The 21,196-nt window shown below is 42.7% G+C and overlaps 1 protein-coding gene across 2 annotated transcripts; it reads right to left on the bottom strand.

The window, feature by feature from the left end:
- Positions 1–194: 194 nt before the first annotated feature.
- Positions 195–19,324, bottom strand: atr (ATR serine/threonine kinase). 2 transcript variants are annotated; one of them, XM_054741743.2, is made up of 48 exons: positions 19,120–19,324; positions 18,914–19,005; positions 17,612–17,764; positions 16,607–17,517; positions 16,394–16,521; positions 16,137–16,307; positions 15,878–16,041; positions 15,571–15,723; positions 15,237–15,435; positions 14,879–15,135; positions 14,597–14,793; positions 14,390–14,490; positions 14,067–14,238; positions 12,559–12,714; positions 12,267–12,461; positions 11,485–11,580; positions 11,278–11,367; positions 11,033–11,128; positions 10,789–10,919; positions 10,526–10,669; positions 10,285–10,378; positions 10,073–10,198; positions 9,756–9,962; positions 9,278–9,391; positions 9,075–9,190; positions 8,868–8,988; positions 8,648–8,785; positions 8,393–8,564; positions 8,134–8,300; positions 7,898–8,062; positions 7,727–7,818; positions 7,558–7,649; positions 7,304–7,481; positions 7,037–7,222; positions 6,201–6,360; positions 5,899–6,078; positions 5,680–5,822; positions 5,498–5,595; positions 5,182–5,411; positions 4,356–4,490; positions 3,859–4,059; positions 3,587–3,730; positions 1,745–1,895; positions 1,503–1,659; positions 1,220–1,373; positions 902–1,053; positions 668–773; positions 195–554 (listed from the first exon to the last, which is right to left on the bottom strand). In XM_054741743.2, exons 1-48 carry the CDS (start codon positions 19,170–19,172, stop codon positions 381–383), a joined length of 7,812 nt encoding a protein of 2,603 aa, XP_054597718.2. In that variant the 5' UTR covers positions 19,173–19,324; the 3' UTR covers positions 195–380. The 2 variants fall into 2 exon arrangements, with proteins under 2 accessions (XP_054597718.2, XP_070403289.1); XM_070547188.1 differs by having other exon boundaries at positions 17,612–17,755.
- Positions 19,325–21,196: the final 1,872 nt, after the last annotated feature.

Genomic DNA, 21,196 nt, shown 5'->3' with positions numbered 1-21,196 from the left:
ATACACTGAATATAACCTATTTTAAACAGCAACCTTTCACTGAGTCCTCTTAGCTTCTTAAACATTGTGAAAGAAGCAGGATGTCGACAGGAAAAGAGCAACAAGACAAGGGATTAAAAACAATCAGCTGACAGTCTGAACTAATTGCGTCTCAACAGAGGGTTAAAAGATTAAAAATGCTTTTAAAAGGCACATTTACAAATGGACATTTTGTTTATTAGAGAAGAACAAATATGTAAATTTAACATTTCCAGAGAACGGAAAACTTCAAAACAGCAACAGAAACTTCAGGACAAATACTGAACCATCCGTTTTTCATTCAACAGTCCAAAGTGCTGTAACGGCAGGGTCAAGAACTAACTTCATTAGCTGAGGTATTCTTATAGGTACGGGCCCCAGCCCAGGTACATCTGACAGAGCAGTTTCTCATCTGTGGCTTCGTGGATTAAGTAGTGCACGTGTCCCTCTATAGACAGAGGCAGACCAAGCACTTTATTCCTGCTCTTGATCACCCCCTGAAGACGCTGCTCGATGTCACACACATGTGTTTTAGCCTGGAAGAAATGGATACAACAGTAAATTACAGGATTAAATAACATATATATGTGTATCATAGGGAAATATTACTGATGTGTTGCTCCCACCCAACAAAAATGAAACACCACACCTTTTCATTGACTATCTCTCCTGTCTCACTGGCAGGAGTTTTCGATAGTCCTTTGGCTGGTTTGCTCCACTCAACCAGAGGGTCATGAAGGAAGGTTTTAAGCACACTGAAATGGAGAGAAAAAACTTAACTAACAATTTTGTGACAGAAAAAATGCAGCAATGACTAGTAATAACATTAAAGTACAAAGTAAACTAGTAAAAGTTTATAAAATTATATTTTTTGTGTGTTTACCTCATGAGCGACTCCCTCTGGTCTCTCATTAGTCTTATTGTGACCTCGCAGGCCTGTCGAAACAGGCCCTCGGTGCCCATGGGCCCCATAGCATGAACCATGTTTTGGGTCAGGCGGAAAGGCACCACCTCAGGCACGTCGAATGTCTCCCCCTAGAGGACAGAACGAGAATTGCACCAGAGATGTTCAGACAAAAGAGAAAGATGCAAAAGTAGTGGCTAAAACTAAATACAACATTGGTTCTTTATTATCTCATTTATTGTTTTTATATTAAATTTTTTTTATTAATAGATATTTTAGTTTGGGACAAAGACGAACCTTGTTGAAGAGGCAGTTAAAGTCAACGTGAACACATTCACCAGTGAACGAGTCAAAAAGGATGTTTTCACCATGGCGATCTCCCAGACCCAGGATGTAGCCCACCATGGACATCACAGCAGTGGAGCGGCAGTATGCAGAGCGACTGCTGTACCTGTACACACACACACACATGCATGCATACCAGAGACAAAAACAGTAACTGTGTGAGTCAAACAGCACATGGTCAGACACTAAAATGACATCCTCCTTTATATATATATGCTGGAAGGATCTAGAGTACCAGGACGTTGGATCAGGGAAGGTACGGAGGAACCACTCATAGAAGACAGGAGGATGTCGAGAGCACAGCACCTCCTTGTGGATTCGCAGTTTCTCCTCAAAAGGAGCCGTCTTTGGCAGGATAAGCTTCCTCAGCTCTTTACCCGACAGGTAGATGCCTTAAAAAAGCCACAGACACAATTTGTCAAAAGTTTTCATTCATACTGATCTCCTCTTGAACTTCCCAGCCTCGTATGAGAGTACCTCTCTCTTTGTACAGCTTTGTGAGGATGTGTCGCAGCCCAGCCGTGTTGTTGACCCATTCAATGATGCCACACTCCTCGTTGAGGGGTATCACAGCGTAGGTGCGGATATGCAATTCTCTTCGCCTCGATTCGGCATCTTTACGGAGGCACTGCAGACAAAAGCATCACAAAGACGTATCAGTTAGGTGGCTTTTTCTGTAAGACACAATCTATTTCAATCATGATCCATCGGTCCTGCATCAAAACTGTTATTTGTGTATTTATGTAGCAGATGACTCCACTGTCATCGGACTCATCTCTGACTTGGATGAGTCTGCCTACAGAATGGAGGTCGAACATCTGGTCTCCTGGTGCACCCACAGCAACCTGGTGCTAAACGCACAGAAGACAGCGGAGGTTGTTGACGGTTGTTGTGGAAGCACACAGCCCCCCTCCTCCATAGCCCTGTCTGACACTCCTATCATGATGGTGGACTCCTGTCGCTTCCTGGGCACCACCAACACCCAGGAGGACCTCAAGTGGGAGCCCACCATCACCTCCGTCATGGAGTCACCATCATCCTCACCTCCTCTATCACTGTGTGGTATGCTGGAGCTACCTCCAGGGACAAGAAGAAGCTGCAGTGTGTTGTGCGCTCTGCTGAGAAGGTCATTGGCTGTAAACTCCCCTCCATACAGGACCAGTACATGCAGGTCAGGTCACCGCTCACCCTGGACACAGTCTTTTGACTCTCTCCCATCGGGCAGGAGGTTCCGTTCCATTCAGACCAGAACCTCTCGCCACAAGAACAGTTACTTCCAATCAGCAGGGACTCATGAATGACAATCCTAGGGCTGCCCACTCTGGTTGCCTGGCTTCAGTCACACGACCCTAGTGTGTTTGCACCTGAGCTGAACCACTCTGATCAGTACCTGTCTTGTATACAGCAGCCGTTTCTCTAATTATTGCCATTTTATATTATTATTTTATCATGATTATATTCCTACTTCCTATATTTACTTTTCTCTTATTTTTATCTTTCTTTTTTGCACTAAGTACTGCAGAATAGAGGTGCTGAAAAAAATCTATTCAAGTCTGAATCGGGATTCTTATTTATTAAGATTCAGAATCGATTCCAAGAACTCAAATATTTGTTATGTTACAGGTTTGAGATGCACTTTTTTGATCTTTGTTAGGAGAGTCGGTACTCCGTTTACTTTTGCGGTCCCATAAATTGAGATGATTTATGTTTGAATCTGCTGATAAGAAGGCACTTGAATGTAATTTTTTCCATACTCAGAAATTTGAGATATTCTCATATTTATTTTCTAAATTGATAAATGAGTACTCAGGATTACTCATGTAACTTGTTTCTACACATATTTGAAAAGTATTTGACTGTATTACTTTCAAAGCTACTGTTAGGCAACTACAGATTTGTTATATTTTACAAGGTAAGCAAAAATAAATGTTGCCTTTTGGTCAAAAGATTGCTTCTGTTTACAGTTTTAGAATCACTTTATTTTACATTGTAAATTTGCATTTTTGGAGCATGACCAGTTTAAAGTCAAATAAAAATGTCCCACAGCTTTAACTAACTTGTACAACAAAGTAGTTCATCCTGGAGCTGACACTCTTTGTTAATACTGATTGTGAATCGATTTAAATTGAGAATCGAGAATCGATTCTGAATCGAATCGGCACCCCAAGAATCGGAATCGAATCAAATCGTGAGTTGCTCTAAGATTCACATCCCTACTGCAGAAACTTCCTAATGTTGTGATTTCTCACACATATGGCAATAAACCTTCTGATTCTGATTAAAATGTTGTAAATTAAGATGAATCTGCGTCTTACACACCTTGTTGATGAGACAGTTAAACTCCATGAGTCTACAGTCTTTCCTCAGATCATCTTTAGGTTTACACATCATTGTGTAGCTCTGGCCATCTGAGCCTTTCAGACTTATCTTCTTAGGCTTCTGCAACGATGCCAATATCTCCACCTACACACACACACACACACACACACACACACACACACACACACACACACACACACACACCCTAATGTCAAAATGTTTTCTTGGAAAGGCACTCATCTATAGACACTCTTCCTGGATGTTTCTCTCACAGCATCTTCAAAGCCATCCAGGTAGGCCCAGTGTCCTGGGAAGGCGTCGTGCTGCGTGTTTGCCCCACCAGTAGAGGGCAGCGTGGGGATGAGGACGGACTGCAGCGGGATCAGGATCTGGCTGAACGTTTGCTCCTCCACCAGACGTTTTAGCTGCTTGAAGTGGACGTTCATACTGAGCATGGTGCTGTTGCTGTCCACCTAAAAGACATTCAGCATCATCAGCAGAGAGCTGCCAACATGATGCATATTTTTAAAAATATGTTTCTTCATCTCAATGGATCGATATTATTTTTATAAAGTTCTATCGACTTTTTTTAAATCAACATGTAAAAATTGAATATAAATCAAATGTTTGAATAATAACTGAAGATGGATCTATACATCATTGTGTCAAAAGTTAGTTTGAGTCATTTTGTGTGTGTGTGTGTGTGTGTGTGTGTGTGTGTGTGTGTGCGTGTGTGTGTGTGTGTGTGTGTGTGTGTGTGTGTGTGTACCGGTTTGTTACACAGCTCCAGCAGCTTGTCAGTCAGTCTGTTGGCATCTCCGATGAATTTCTCCAGAGACTGTTTAAGACTGATGGCTTTCTTAAGGATCTGATTGCAGCGGTTCTTACGCATGGGGTAGGATGACTGAAAAACAAACATGTGAGGCTTTCAATGAAGACCAGGTTCACTCAAGTTTAAATACATTTTCAGTGGTCTCTAGTATACATAAATGCCTGTTAAGTCAACCTTTGTGGAAAAAGGCTCTGGTGCACCCGTTTCAGGAAACAGAAGCTAGCCAGAGGAGAGTGAAACAGGACAGGATTTGGAGTCTTATTTCCTGATTTTCAGACATATCCCATCTGATTGGCCAACAACAACGCAACTCTACCACGGAATCTGTTTGCTTTGCAATGTTGTTTTATCTTCACAAATAACACAAGCCTGAAGGAGTTCTGCCATATCGTGGAGTTGCTGACGGTTAGCTTCTGCAGAAGTCCATAAATGCTAATTTACAGCGTGACGTGGATCGGACTGGCTCTTCTAATCTGAGTATTTCCCCGTTTACTTTCTATTTCAGGAAATAGGGGTAGAAGACCATTTTCAAGTCCAGCCTGCATGTCAAACGCAGAGTGACCGATCATATTTCAACAATAACAAGTAAAAACTGTTTTCCCATTTAACTTTAAAGGATACAAAAACAAATGTAATTCTGCAGACATAACAGCTGTTTAAACATTCACACATGTATTTATCAGGGGGCCAATGTTTGTAAAAGGCATAAATAGGAATTAACAGGTTTCCACAAACAGACATCCTAAAAACAACATCATCTTACCTTGCAGACAGCCGTCATCAGCCACATAGCTTGCTGGGGGTAAGCTAGGAACACCTTGGCCACAATGGTCATGAGAACAGTGAAGACCTCGTCGCTAGAATGACACACCCTGGAGATGAGCTGGGAGAAGGCGGTGAGGAACTGGTACGGCGCCAGGTTAGAGCAGTGCTCGCTGACCACGCTGTTGATTTTACTCAGCTCTTGTCGCATCTGTCTGTCCGCACGGCCCGCTGTGGAGGACATTTACAGAAACAATCTCATTTGATAACAGTCAGCAGCTTAAAATGGAAACATCCCTGCCCTCTTGGTTCCTCACCTTTCTCACATTCACACACTTTAGCTCCAAAGTCCAACCAGAGGGAGAGCATGCGAGGCATGGCCTGATAGATGTACTGGTTCCCAAACTGCAGGGCCCTGACAGAGAGGGTGTTTAATTTAAAGCACCTTTATTAAAACCTTATTTGGGTTTGATATAAGCAGGATTAAACCGGAACCTACTTTCCGAAGAAGGTGACAATGTATCGAATCAGATTTCCCTGTTTCTCCATCTTGTTATCAGTCACCATCGGCATCACCTTGTCGTAGTACTTAGCCAGGTAGAAGTTCCCATCCTCCCACTCTGGCAGCAGGTTGGTCACATCCTAAAACAAAAACATGAAAATAATGAGCATATGTTCAGAAGATGATGAGGAAACGGGTTGCCGGTAAATTAAACACCTTGTACGCCTTCATGATGGCATTGGACTCAAAGTTGGCCGTCTCCTCCATGAAGCGACCGACCAGCAGCATGGCCTTGCCTTTAATCTGCAGACTGTGAGGGTCCGTTAGGGTCTGATCATCAGGAAAACACTGGGCCACGCCCTTCTGCAGGACGATCAGGGCCTGGTGTGCATCGCTCTGATCACAGACCAACACAGAAAAGCTCAAACCTGTTGCACTGTGTAAAAAGAAGCAGACACTCTCTGCATTTCCAAGCAAGATGATATAATAAACTAAGTAAATGTGGAGTATTGCTGCACCTTAGACCAAAGCCACTTGGCCTTCTCTGTGACCAGCTCAGCCAGGTTTGTGTTGTCTGCGTTAAGAAGAGCATTGAAGGCCGTCTGGTGGTGCCCTGCTTTTCTGGCCACTCGGGCACTTTGCAGCCAGCACTCTCCCACCAGCTCCTCGCACACAGGCCTGCAGAGATGGTGCAAGAGGATCACTGTTCATCATTTTATTACAGATATTATCCCACATGCACCCATAATAAATGTGACTAAGTAACCATTTTTCACCCAATTTAACAGTTTATTATTTTACTGAGATTATTTTGCAGCACAGCCACTTCCTTAATCCCTTTAGACATATTCATTAATATTTCTGACAGACCAACAATTCTAAAGTGTTGTTAAGTTGGAGTACTTGGTTAATTTTCAGTAAAGATCAGATTAGAAAAAATATTCTGCAGCTCAGTTTATCAATTTATTATTATGCCAATTAAATTCTCATCTTTTCCTTCTACACTGTAAAAAAGTGCATCCTGAATCTTTCAGTTTAAACTCTAATATTGTGACAATAATGTTTCCTTCCCATTCCCTGCAAATGCTCCTCCACATTTTTACACACCATATTTAACTTTTTATTTTTTTATATGTATAAAAATTCAATATTCAGAATTTTTTTTAAAATATTTTAGTATTTTGAATATTTAACGTTTTTATGCAATACGTTTTGTTGTTGTTTGCCCTTGAATCTTTTTTAATTATTCATTTATTAATTTATCTTATTGATTGCTGTTTTGACACCAACAACTCACCACTGACAGACAATAAAGGGATTTTCTATTCTATTCTAATCCATTCTAGGTCCTTACTGTGGTTGGAGGCTGAGCAGGGCTCGACGCAGTGCCAGGATTGGCTCCTTGGCCCTGAAGGAGTTCTGGGTCATCTCCAGTCGGTCGGACCAATGAGGAGGCAGCTTGCTGAGATGCGGCACTGAGCCCTTCTTGCGCTGTTGCAGCTCAGTGAAAGTGTGCTCCAACTCACTGAGCATGTGGAGCCTGAACAGAATCACAAGTCACTACTACTGATGGTAAAATACAAAAACACTAATTGGTGATACTAAAAGCTCGCCCACGAACCGGACAATGTACTCATATCCTCTCTGGTAGGTTCCACACTCATAGCTGGCAGCAGACAGGGGAACCACCTGCTCCTTCCTCACCAGCTTCAGCTTCTCATAGAAACTCTCAGCGTCCTGCTTCTTAGCTGACAGCAGCAACTGGCCGAGCCTCACTCCCCAGGTACTCGACTGCTGGTCTGCAGGTTGGTCAACAAAAACAAATGAATCAAAACGTAACAACTTTTGAAGATTGCATCTCTTTGTTTTTATAACCTGAGCTCAAATAATCCTCCAGCAGGTCCCATTTCCCCAGCTTCCAGGCTGCTTCCACTCTGTAAGTGTTCAGCTCTGATTTCCACTGTTGCCTAAACATAAAGTAACTTAAATTAGATATTAAAAAAAGAACATTTGAGAGGATAATGAGCTTTAAAAAACTTCGTACTTATTAGCCAGGACCCCGTTAACCTGTGTGATGACTGTAGAAAGCTGTCCAAGGCCCAGCATGGAAGTCATCACTCCATGATAGTGACCAATCTGAAATTGTTAATCATTTAAAATATATATATTTTTAATAAAGCATAAACTGAACTTTTTCACAGTTAAGTGTGAGGACCTGGTCTGACTCTAACTGAATGGCCCGGTCGTAGCATGCAGTTGCGTCTCGGAGCAGACCGATGCTCTCGTGCTCAAGTATCTGTTCCCGTAGCGACGGCTCCTCCCTCCTCAGGGCGTTGACTCCTCTCACTCCATCCGGCTCATGCATCGCAGCATACAGCGTCTGCAACAGACAGGTGCCAATCAAAACGTGGCCTCTGTGACCTTTATTAGATGAATCTCGAGTCGACTCACCTGCAGGAAGGTCAGGTGGTCTTGGATGCTCTCTTTGTTCTCCGTTATGTGAGCTTCAAAGTGCATGAGGGCACGAGTGTATGCTTTGGATCTTAAGGAGGCCTTGGCCAGGACATCTTGTGGGATGGCCTTCAGGAAGGCCCCCACACGCTGATAATCCCCACTTTCTGCAATTACACAGCTCCATTTTCCCCTCAACTCAAATGATGGAGGTTAAGAGGCAAACGCCAGTGCATTTACACAGAAACACGTCACTTACCGCTGACTTTGGATTTGGAGTACAGGATGTGGCGGCTCCACTGTGTCAGATGTGACAGCATGCTGAAGACAGTCTGAGTGCTGAGCTGCGACAGGCTGGAGGCCGTCTCCTGGGTGCAGCCCCTCCCTCGCCCATCGCCCTCCGTCAGAACGGCCAGCATCTCCTCTGTCACCTTCACGCCAGAACAGAGAAACAGGAAGAACAAACTCAGACCAGCTGTTTCACGTGGGAAAGAAACAAGAGCTGCACCCTGACCTCCTGCTGCTCCACAGGTGTGCATCCCAGCAGCATGTAGAGCAGGATGTGAGGCAACAGGTAGATGGTGACCTTGTAGTCGTGTTTGATAATGAAGCTGCAGCACCTGAACACCTTGCTGGCCAGTTCGTGTCGCACCTAAAGCACACAGAATCAGCATGAACCCTTCAGAGGAACAAAACGCTATTGCTGTCAAAGCAGTGAGTAATTCTAAGCTAACCTTGCTAATGAGGTATCCGGCCCAGGTGGCTGACCAGTCAGGAAACTTGCTGCCTCTGCTGCTGAGGTAAACTGGTTTCTTCAGTTTGGACCAGTTCACCTCCTTCTGGCTGCTCTTATATCTGCAGGGAACAAACAAGAAGGAATAATGGATGGGATTATATTGGATTACACGCACAGAAGAGTTTAAAAAAAGGAGAATGTCTACCTGCTGTTGAGGTGAGGCTCCAGGATTTCCTGAATCTGCTCTGGGAATCTCCTCCACAGACGGCGGCCTGCTGAGTCAGTTCTTCCTTCACGACACTCAAGTATAGACAGCAGTTCCTACGACACACACGCGCGTCCACAAATCATAAAAACCACCAGAACGCATGAAAAGCTGCTGGATTTGTGAGAGTTTCAGTGGCGCACCTGAATCGCGTACGCAGCAGAGTCCTGGGCTCGGACATTGTCAGCATAAGCCAGAAAAGTTCTGGTCAGCTCAGTCAGCAAATCATAAGCAAAGTTCGGATCATCCACCCCACTCTGTCACGGAGAGGATTTTACAAATAAATGACACGGTTTAATCCTCCATCCAGATTAAGAACGCTTATTAGATCACATCAAAGGTCCTCTGAAAGAAGCAAAACCGTAAAGATCCTGCAGGGTTTGCACAACATCCACAAGAACACCATGCACCTTTCTTGTTTTGGGGAATTTTTGTCTTGATTTGTTTATAATTTATTCATATTTTATGGTCACCAACTTCACCTTCACTCACATTTCTGATTCATGAAAATGTTTGGAGACATTTTGGAAACCATCATAATTTATTGTCAACAGCTGCAGCCCAAAGAAAAGCAAATGAAAAGGCAGCAAAATCCTCTTTAACCACTCTAGCCCAACTAACCACAAAGGTGTTGCGGTCGCCGCGCGTGAGTGTGTGAGACAGATCCAGACGTCCAGGATCCACAGCTCCCAACTCGCCCAGACACTCCCCACAGAGGAGCCTGGCCTCTGGGGACGAGTCCTGGCAGCCCTTCAGCAGCACAGACACCAGGCTGGAGATGACCGGCTCCACCGACTCGCTGGCACAAACCTGCCGCAGGAGCCACGCCTGCAACACACCGAGCATCACTTATGTGATTTAATGAATCCCTTCAGGATGTCATTCTGAAACCCGATGCCCAAACCTGTGTTTACATCACTGAACATGTGTGTTTGTACCTGGTTGCTGTGCATCATGTCCCTGAGGCTGGTCAGCGCGTGGATCCTTACGTCTACGTTCTCGTGCTGCACGGCTCTCATTGACAGCTGCAGCACTGCAGCCAGGTCGCTGCTGCTGGCTGTCAGCTGGGCAGAAAAGAGAAAAAATAAATAAATAAGATCTACGTCTCAGTCACCTACCCCTCCATCCTAATCATGATGTCTACACACACCTTCTTGTAATCTCGCAGAACCGAGTGAATATCGCTCAGCTCTGGGAGGTCAGGTAGAAAGTAAATCTCATGGAGGTAGTCGTTCACTTCTTCCCTGTGACAGATGCATAGATGTAAGACATTAAGGTTAACTGCATAAGAAAGTGTATGACTAAGGTAAAAACAAGAGTTTTTACTTTGATTCACAGTTTTAGAGTTTTGCAGGTATATGTAAATGTAAGCGAGTCATTCTGAGCAACACCTGTTCTCCAGGATGAGGAAACGAATGATAGCAGCAGTTTCTTTGGGCTGGAGTGCAATCAGAGGGAGAAGTGCAACGATAACATGACTCAGCAGAGGGCCGAGGTGAGAAGGCTCCACGCTCCTCACAAAACACTCCCACGCTCTAAAACAAAGTATAGAACTATCAGTTACATTTAAATTATTTTAGCCAACTTCACGTAAATCAGTGAGGGTGTGACTTTGAGAAGGTGTGTGTGTGTGTGTGTGTGCGTTGGGACTGACTTGCAGCAGAGCAGGGGGAAGTCTTCCCTGTAACGAAGGCCGGTGCGAAGCGTCGTCATCATCTTCACTCGAATGGAGCTAATGTGTTTGGAGCCCATCAGACGCATCAGAGCCATCACACTTGTCAAAGCCTAAACGCAGAACAAACAGGCTTTTATTTTGAAATTTACAAGCATTGTTATAATACACTAACAGCCACTTAAGATGGTTATTATTACATTAATGTCCACTTTGGATGACTCACCATCTTTTTACGGTCCTTCTCTCCTGCACTGGAGCTGAGGAGCTGCATGTTAAAAAAAGCTAGAATGCCCAGAAGCTTTGGCTGCAAATAGTCAGCCTGGAAAAAAATAAAAGAAAGACACCAAAGGTATTAACAAGGTTTATATTCCAGTTTGATCAACATTACACATTTCCAAATCTCTTCAGACTTCCACGTGTGCTTTCAAACATCTAAACCGGTACAAAACCCAAAAACATGGCCAATACCATATGCTCAGGGGTGGTGATATCGCGAGGACCCTGGTACGGATCATCGTTGGATGCAAACGAGGCCAAGATAGCCAGACCATTGAACACCTGCAAATAAATTCAGTCAACTATTTTAAAACCACCTAAAAAGGTCATAGTTAATAAACACGCTGCCAGAAAACCAAAACTAGAGGGTAACTTGAGGTATGAAGGAGACAGTTTAACCTGCTGGTAATGGTCTCCCAAACGCAGCAGCAGCTCATTGTGAAGACCCTGGAAGTCTTGACGCAGCAAAGAGCCAAGTTCGATCTCTGTCTCGCTCTGATGAAGGGAACATAAAGGATCAATAAAAGAAAAAGGTTTACTAGTCACTGCCGTTTTATAACCCAGTCCATTATTTATTTAACTCTAAATGGGGGCAAAGTTCACAAGTTGTAGAGCTGCTAATGCTAACGGTTAGCTAAGAGGCGCTCTGCTCTCTCCTGGACACTAAATCAAAGACAGCCTTCCCTGTTGCGAGCCAAGATGGGTGAGTCCATGAATGCTAATTTTCAGTGTGACGTAGATCTGACGGGCTTTTTTAATCCAAACGTTTCCCTGTCTATTTTCTATCAGCGGCTAATGCAGGACATAGGGGTAGGAGACTATTTTCATATTGGCTTGCATGAAAAACTCAGAGCGGCCAATCATATTTTAAAAATAAGTAAAATACGGTTTCCTAGTGAACTCTACATCAACAGTTTAAGTCAGGGGTGCCCAATCCTGGTCCTGGAGGGCCGGTATCATGCATGTTTTAGTTTGAACTCTGTTTCAACACACCTGATTTCAATCAGCAGCTAATTAACAGGCTTCTGCAGAGCCTGATGAGCTGCTGCACTGGTGATTCAACCAGTTAATCAAGTGTGTTGGAGCAGAAAACCCACAAAACCTGTTGGATACCGGCCCTCCAGGACCAGGATTGGGCACTCCTGGTTTAAGTAGTAGTAAGTCACTGGTCCGATGAATACCTGTAGGTAGTGAAAGGCCCTCTCCAGCTCCTCTTTGGTGCAGGAACAGACCAGATGGCTGAAGATGTACTTAAAATTATTAATCAGAATCTCTCTCCTGTTCGCCTTCAGCTCAGTGGCTAAAGTACGGATGAGGGCGGAGCCTGTGGAGCTGGCCTTGGCAGCTAAGTAGGGCAGCAGCACCTGAAGGGTTCGCTGCATATACAGAGAAAACATAAACACTGCATCACATCATGCAGCTCTAACGCATCTTCTTGTACACCATCTTTAGAGAAGAATATTTGAAGCATACTGTGAGGAAGCGGTGGAGGTCTGGGAAGTTGAAGGCATGTGCGATCTGAGCCAGGATGTCCAAAGCAAGCTCTCTCTGATTGGCTGATTCGCTGCTGTGATCTGGTGTGCTGCGTAGGGCCGATGCGTGACGCGAGTGCAGCGACTCCACCAGGAACTAAACACAGGGGAAAAATATGACAAACAGTCGGGTAAAATAACATTATAATAACATTTATGAAACACAATGAAAGAACACAGAATTATTCTGGTATTCTGTGCATTTTTAGTCAGCTGATGGTAAAATCACTGTATGATAAATATCTAAATTAATATCTATCTTAGAATAAAAAAGAATAAGTACGTGTTTTAGGGTTGTCATGGTAACCGGTGTAGTGGTAAACCCCAGTATAAAAGTTGACAATAATAATAACCGTCTTGTTTTTAAAAAAACTATATTATCTCGGTGGATTACCGTGGCTGCGGTGTAGGTGTGGTGACCCTTACCAGCCACCGTATCATCTGCTGAAGTTGCCGGCGGCACATGCGCGCTTTGTTGTTTACAACCAAAACTTTCTTGAAGCTAAAACTGAAATAATGGCCAAAGGAGGAGACGGCAGCGCTCAGGAGGACATTTATTATCCCTCAAAGAAGACAAAGTGGGAAGTACGGGCATATTTTGGATATTTGAAGAACGCCGAGGGACAGTTGATAGTTGATATCCTGTTTGCAGCAGGTGCAGAAAAAGTGTCTGTGAAAGGCAGCAACGCTTCAAATCTCATGACACATCTGCGTGACCATCACCCACAACTCTACAGTCAACGCAAGGCAAGCTAACGTTAGCGTTTTAGCTAAAATGCGTGATCCGAGGATTTGGGTTGAGGGAGAAAGCAACGAGTCGCTATATAAAGCAGCCGCACCGCCGCTACCTGCCTTATAAACCGTGTCACAGACACCCCCATGTTGAAATGACGCTATGCATTACGGGGCTCCCAGGGGCAGATAAGAGTTGGTCTCTCTCAGAGAATAATTATGAATTTAACAATGATTACTGCCTGATGACATTTTCCCACATCTGCAAAGCTCACTGGAAGGACACAAACCGAGGACAATATATTCCTGATATAGGGTTTATTACTCAAGTAAGGGTAAAAAAGTATCTGATTAGAAGGCTACTTGAGTACTGAGTATCATCTGATCTAATATTTTAAAATGATGACATCAAACAGACAAAAAATAAGAAGTTATGGGCAAATCTTGGTATTTTAAAGACTAAAGGGGAAAAATGTAAACAAATAAACAACATAATTACAAAATAACACATTTTAGGCAAATTTTAGACACAAACTGAGGACAATATTTTCCTGACGTACAGGGTTTATTTAATTGTGTGAAAATGTAGCACGTTTAAAAAAAATACCGCGATAATACCGAAAACCGTGATAATTTTGGTCACAATAACCGTGAGGTTACATTTTCACACCGTGACAACCCTAACGTGTTTACAGGCCTTTTTTGTCAAATATGTACCTGGCAGATGGGGTTCTTGTATTGACTGAAAAGCGTCTGCAGTTTCAGACCTTTGGCAGCAGCCAGCGCACTGATCTGAGTGTACGCAGCCACAGACACTGAGGACGACTTGGACAGAAGACAGTGGAGGAGACGTAGCAGACAAAAGGACACCAAACTACCCTGAGAGGCTCTAACAAGAGAGGACAGAGAGGGACGATGGATACACGAGAACATCATTTCTCTTTCTGCTGAAAACTAAATTCATTAAGAATATCAGCAAATTTGAATTGCTTCTATGTTACTCAAAGATTAAATGAAACAAGAGAAAAGTGCATTTATACCTGCCAATCTCTCCGGTGGTGAGGATGAGAGTGTTTCGTAGATCATCATCTCTGTTGACTTTAGCGTTGTTGAACGCCTCCTTAAGACGTGCAACCAGAAGCTGAATGAGCAAAAAACAATAATATATGATTAAAAACGCCATTATCCCCAAAATACTCAAACCAAACCAACCATCAACAGTTTTTTTCTATTAGAAAATGTCGTACCTCATTCAAAACGCCATGCTCTGAGTTTTTGTTGGTCTCTGTCAACAGAAAGCGCACAGATTGGCCGAAGCGTGTTCTAACTGCAGGATCCGAATCCTCCATGAGGCCAATCAGGGCACAGAGAACTGCTCGGGAATCACCGTCTCCACCAGTCAGGTTCACATGTTGGCAGAGATGAGGCAGAGCTTCCAGAAACGCTGGTGAAGCAAAGGAAGCAGTGAGGCAAAGGCTTCCTAATGACAATGACACAAATCAACTAAACTGAAGAAGAACTCAAAGCACCTTGTTTAACACGACTTGGACATTGTGGTCTGAGTAAAGGGAGAAAAGGTCTAATGATAGAAGCCTTGAGAGATGCTTTTTCTTTCCCAGCATGCTCTGCTGCAAGGCTGCAGCAGAGACAGAGTATTTTAGGAGGACACGGGGACTCCACGCGGATGTCACAAAGCTCGGAGAGTCCTGAGGAGATGCAGCTGAGCTGACCAACAATCCTGGCGAGCTCCATCTTCACCTGCTCTGATGTGTCTTCCAGCATGGGCCTGAAACACCCAAGATGCAACACAAAACAAGACAGCAGCAATAAGCAAAAATGACAAAAACACTACAAGCTCATGAATGCCTGCAGAGAGGTTTTACACACAGCAGCGTCGTGTTAATCAGGTCATCCTGGGAGTCTCCCAGGTGGTGAAGGAGAACCGGGAAGACCTTGACAGCTGCAGCTCTCGGTGCCTCATTCTGACTCTGCAGCATGTTGCTGAAGACACACACACGCCACTTATCACACACACCGTGGTGCAGAAAGGCCAGCAGTGACACACAATCTGCCTGGACTTCAGGTGCTGAAAAGTCACAGAGTTTGATGTTAAATCAATTTGAAACTCACTCAGCTACGCAATATGTTTCTGAAGGAAAAAATGGTAATAAATTAGTATTTATCACCAGAATGTAAAGCAAGACTTGTCACGATTCCTCACCGTAACAGAAGCTGAGTCTCTGAGCCAAGGTGGGGAGCCAGGAGGGAAATCTTGAACTCTTAAAGACGGATGAAGACTTGTTCTCACACACCCATGGAAGAGACAGCAGAGCACACACATGCCGCTGGAGCTCATCCTCCACCTGGCTGCTCACTGCACAAGTATAAAAACATGATCACCACCATGCTGTTGTGATTACATTAATTCTTGACTTGATTGGTGTCAGAAATTTTACAGTAAACACGAAAACGATGGAAATAGCAACCCGAATTTAGACCTCCAGAGCTGCTTCTGTTTGCGTCCTTACATGTTAAGAAGAGAACAGAGTCAAGGATGCTGACAGTTGCCCGGAAAGCAGCATGAAAATAGTCCTGATCAGACACAGGTGGAGAGGCTCCTTCTAACACAGACTGGCAGCTCTTCAACATCCTGCCCAGAGTCCCTGGGGACAGCCAGGCCAAACGGAGTGAACTGTAGGGAAAGAGATCACAATCTGACATTGATCTTTGCAAAAAATCATCATCAGCAAGACTGGTATCAGTATTTAAGAGACATAAGTGTATTACCTGATGGGAGAGGAGCAGCAGGCTGCCAGGCGGAGGATGAGAGTTAGACCCTGCAGTGCAAACAGCACCTGTGTGCTCTGAGCTTCAGCAGAGTCCAAAAGTGTGAGCAATTCCTCAAGACGAGCGTTCAACACGGACCAAACCTCACCCTGAACCTGCATGGCCAGCTCACTACGGACATATAAACACAATCTCTTAAACATTAAAGAAATGCAGGTTTATGACAAAGTTAAACTTCTTACTCATGTTTGACTCACGCTGCCTTGCTGACTGGACTAACGGCAGATTTGCGGGACTTCTTAGCAGAACTCTCTCCATCTCCCGACTCCTGCATCACTGTCGCTGTCTCAGATTTCAGTGCGGCTTGAAGAAACCCTTCTGCACACTGGAAACCCCAAGCAGTGAGGTGGTAGAAGGAATAATAAATAAATAAAACTTAAAAAATTTAACAATAATGAACAGATTCATACTTCTGCTTGATTTTCTGTCCCAATGGTGGCTGCCAAGGTTCTGCAGACATCTGTGACCCTCTGCTTCCTCAGCAGCACAGCACTCTCATGAATCTCAGCCACAGACAGTAAAAAACGGAACAGCAGGCAAACAGATTCAGTAACTTCTGACCCCAGTTTAACTCCTGCCCCTCCAAGAGCACAGACACACTCAAACATCTGTGAGAGGTAGATGGACTCAAAGTCAGAGGGAGAAATGTGGGACGACTGAAACAAACAGCGGGTTAAGTTGATCAGCTCTCCTCCATAGGGTTGGCTCTCGTTTGAGTGTTTTGCTGCGGATGTGTCGGAGTGCGTTTCCAGCAAATGAAAAAAGGCCGTGAAAAATTTGTGACACTGCATCTCGGGAAACCTCTGCAGCTCTACCAGTTTCCTCAGCAACACCATGGAGACCTTCCTCAGCCTGGTGTTGCCGTTAGCCAAGATGGAGCATGCCGTGTCCCAAGACAAACTCAGGTCCCGACAGGAAATGATTCCTCTCAGAGAGTCACTTGTGATACTGAGAGTCACAGCAGTCAGCGACTCCAAGGCAGCAGGAGAGGAGAGTAGAAGGAGAGTAGGGGTGAGGTAGACGGAGGCACGAATGGAACTGATGCTGAAGCATTGAAGCTTCACAGGCCATCTGTCCTGGATGTGTGCACCCACACTGTGTCCAGGTCCTGCCAGTGTCACTATGTGAGTGTGCAGGATGCTGCTAAGCTCCTGGGTCAATGATATGACTTCTTCGGTGAGGCAGCTGAAGATGAACGGCATCCTGACTCTTAGAGTGTGTAGTAAAGAGCACAATACGGCAGAGACGCGCCCGTGAATGACATCACAGCCTGGAGCTGCTGCCACACGAAGCAAATGCAGCATCACCCATTTACTGAAATCTGAAATCAAGGCAGAATATGAAGAAAAAGACAATGTTATGTTTTTGGCTTCTTCATAATGTGTGAAACTTTTCAACAATGTGTCGTTTAGTACCAGTGCAGCTCTGTACGGTGTCTGGGTAATCAGCAGGTTGGCAGGCAGGATTTGCAAACATCAGGGACGAGGATTTGACGATGTGCTGCACAAAGTCAAGCAGCATCACACATGCTGGCTCTGAACTGGACTTTTTATTTAGTCCTAAAGCAACTTAAAAAAAGAGAAGAGGGCTGTGTTTAACAAGTCTGGAAATCAGAAACATCTCTGAGTGATATTAGAAAAAAATTACAAAAGGATTTTAGAAAATAAACACACACATCTAAAAAAACAAAATGACAATCAGATGTTACTCTCTTAACATAGGTACATAACTGACATGATGTGGGTTTATTTTTACTTCTGAAGATTTTTGACTGATAGTTTTGCAGGTTGTGTTCCAAGATGTAAAAAACAAAAATGACCAGAATATACAGACAAATATGGTTTTCAACCCTTACAACCAGTACTTGACTAAAGAGCAAGTAACCCCCTACCAGAGTCTAACTCCTCTCCCATTTCCTGTTTGAAAAGTGCACCACAAGGACAGGCCTGGCAGACCGAAAGGGCAGAGCCTCTAACACACACACACACACACACACACACACACACACACACACACACACACACACACACACACACACACAGCAGCGTTGTGATATCATAATATACCAGCTAATGTCATAGGGTACCTCTTAACCAATAGCAACGGCAGATGTAAATTCAAATGCAGTGCAGTTTTTACCTGAAGAGGAAGCAACACGGAGTTTTAGGCAGAATATTACAACTTTAATTAAGATGGACTAAGGTGCCAAATTATCCACTGATTCCCCTCTTTCCTATTCATTTTCTCTTTCCCTTTCCTTGCACTTTTAATCACAATTCTAAACTTTTTTCTTCTTCTAATTTTAACCATATTTTCACGATTTTTGGCATTCTGAATTTTTTTGTTCTTGTGAAAGGCCTCAAGATTTTTATCTTGAGAGGCGCTAAGTAAAAGATAATTTTCTTTTTTTCTTTCTTTTCTTACTTGCTTTTTAAATGAATGAATAAATGACCACTATAAAGTTAACAGTTTGTAAAACATTTGGTTTATGTATGCGATGCATTTTTTATTTACTTGTTTCCATTAGGTTTATCAAAAATTGTTTAATACCTGTTCAGGTACAAGGGTCACTCCCCACCTAAGAGCACGTGCTAAAATTATTATTAAAACTAATAACCTTATAAGATCTAAAGGAAAAATAAAGGAAAACGAGCTTTTATTTGGCGCTGAATGGTCTCTGTTGGTTCGGTTTTTGTCCCCCGTTAGTAATGACTTACCGACGTCCACGTCAGTCAGTATCCTGTCAATAAACTGGCAGAGGATCTGTCGAGGTTTCTGCACGGCTGTTTCGTACTCAGCAGCGCTGGCACTGCAAACAGATAAACGATGTAACTTATAAAAAGAGTGATAGTTAAAGAAATAAAGTGAAGCCTCAGTAACAAACAAACGATTAGCCACTTAGCTTTTGGCTAACACTACTCACCTAGCTAGCTCTTGAAGAGCAGGAATCATCGCAGACATTTCAAGCCCGTCCATTTTTCCTCGTCTGCTTATAGTGTCGTCGTTCAAAGCTTCTTTAAGGTACTACTAGTGAGATATAACAGGTTATTTTAGCCAGAGTGCAAGTCAAATAGCTGCCCATCGTGCCAAACGCTTTCGAAAAGTTTCGCTCCAAACTGACGTAGTTTGTTTTCATACGGCACGCACGAAGGCCCAAAATACCAAACAAAAACTCAAAGCCTTCCGAAATTCTCCTGATAAAAAGATTAAAAAGCATGATAGATTGAATAAACCAACGTGTGTTCACATGTCCGGTTCATTTGAGCTAGGCTCTGAAAGAACAGGTGGTATTACAACTCTGCAAATATAATTTTTATGTTTAGTAATCTTTATTTTAAAGTAAAAAAATATCCTGAAAACAAAACAGTGAATTAATGAAAGGAATAAGTTCTGGGATGAAAATTATGTATGCCGTGCACTGTTTTGACATCATGGTTTATTATTGTCTGCAGTGCAGGTTCACTCAAGGTTGTTTTTATAGTTGCAGGCATTCTGCCATTGTGCTGCGTCTGTTAAAAGAGGAAGATATAGGGAGGTGGGCAGAATTATGAAAAGTTCTTGTACTTTGCTTTTGTCATCATGTGCCTGTGTCTTGTTGGACTGTAATCCTTGGTTCTGGGCTCATTCTGTGATCTTCATAGAGCGAGACCCAAACACTATTTATGCCTTTGGTAATAAATAATATGAAAACACATAAGTTCTATCTCTTTATTGTGTAATTCACAAGTTCGGTGAAACATTTCCACCACAGTTCTCAAAACATATATAGATGTTATATATAAAACTAATTAAAGAAATTCCTGTTTGAACGTTTGAGTGCTTGTTTGTCTAAATAAGCAGAAGCTACGAATGATCTGAGACAAGAAATTTACTGAAAAGAAATCATTGACAGACAGAAAACACACCAAAGCAGCCGGAATCTCGCAATAAAAAAAGAATTCACATATTTTTTAATTTCTGTTTTATTAGGCAATATAAACGTGTCAGAGGCAGATATTTTCTCACTAAGTATTGCATTACTTTTTATTAACATTAATATGAAGCCGTTGTTAATGCTTTATTTAATAGCTTATTAATAATACTAATAATGCACATTACGTTAATAAAGGACCCTTATTGTAAAGTGTTACCCGATAAATGTACAATGTATAGTTTAACTGTTGTTTTTAGGGTTATAAATAATTCTAAAGCATTTGTAAATGCTTAAATATTGATTATTTGTAATAAATTATATATATAGTACCTAATACCTTGTAAATGGTCATTTAATAACTTACTAAACACTTATAAACTTATTTGTAAACATAATCACAATCCTTTATAAATTTCTTCGATATGAGTAACTTGAACAGTATCCTTAACTTATTCACAAGACACCAAGAGCCCTCTGAGGACACAAGACTTTTGATCTAATCCTTTTAATAAAGTTTGCTTTTTTGGCTCATAAAATCTTTACTTGACAGGTTGTTACAATCATATTCTGTGGTACCTACAATATGCTTTTAAATCTAAAGTGTTTTAATAATGCTGTACAGTAATGAATGATGGGTTAACATGAATGTTTATTCCTATGATTAATTTCAGATCTAAAATTACACCAGATTTGTATTTTTGTTGAATTTTTATAATGATTTGTTTATCAGTATACTCACACATTAATAATATTATTATGAATGTTTAACATATTAACTTCACTTTATTAATAAAAATGATTTACTCCACATTAGGTGAATAACCTCTAAGTGTTTGAGAAATGAGTGGTGTCTGAGGGTTTTGATAACGCCCACTTTAACTTGTCAAATTCTGATTTGTCCACATTGATAAACAATAGTTAATAAAAGAGAGTTCATTTCTTGAACATGTGAGTTACCCCACTGATGCCAGAGGAACACATTGTTCTTAACCCCCCCCCCCACACACACACACACACCACCACCACCACCACCACTCCCGGGCTCTCATGGCTTTGCTTGGTTCAAAGGAGCCAGTCTTTTGAACGG

Source organism: Nothobranchius furzeri, chromosome 18 (assembly GCF_043380555.1).
Source record: "Nothobranchius furzeri strain GRZ-AD chromosome 18, NfurGRZ-RIMD1, whole genome shotgun sequence".
NCBI lineage: Eukaryota > Metazoa > Chordata > Actinopteri > Cyprinodontiformes > Nothobranchiidae > Nothobranchius > Nothobranchius furzeri.
Note: the sequence above shows the minus strand (reverse complement) of the source record. Positions and strands in the feature narration are given on the sequence as shown.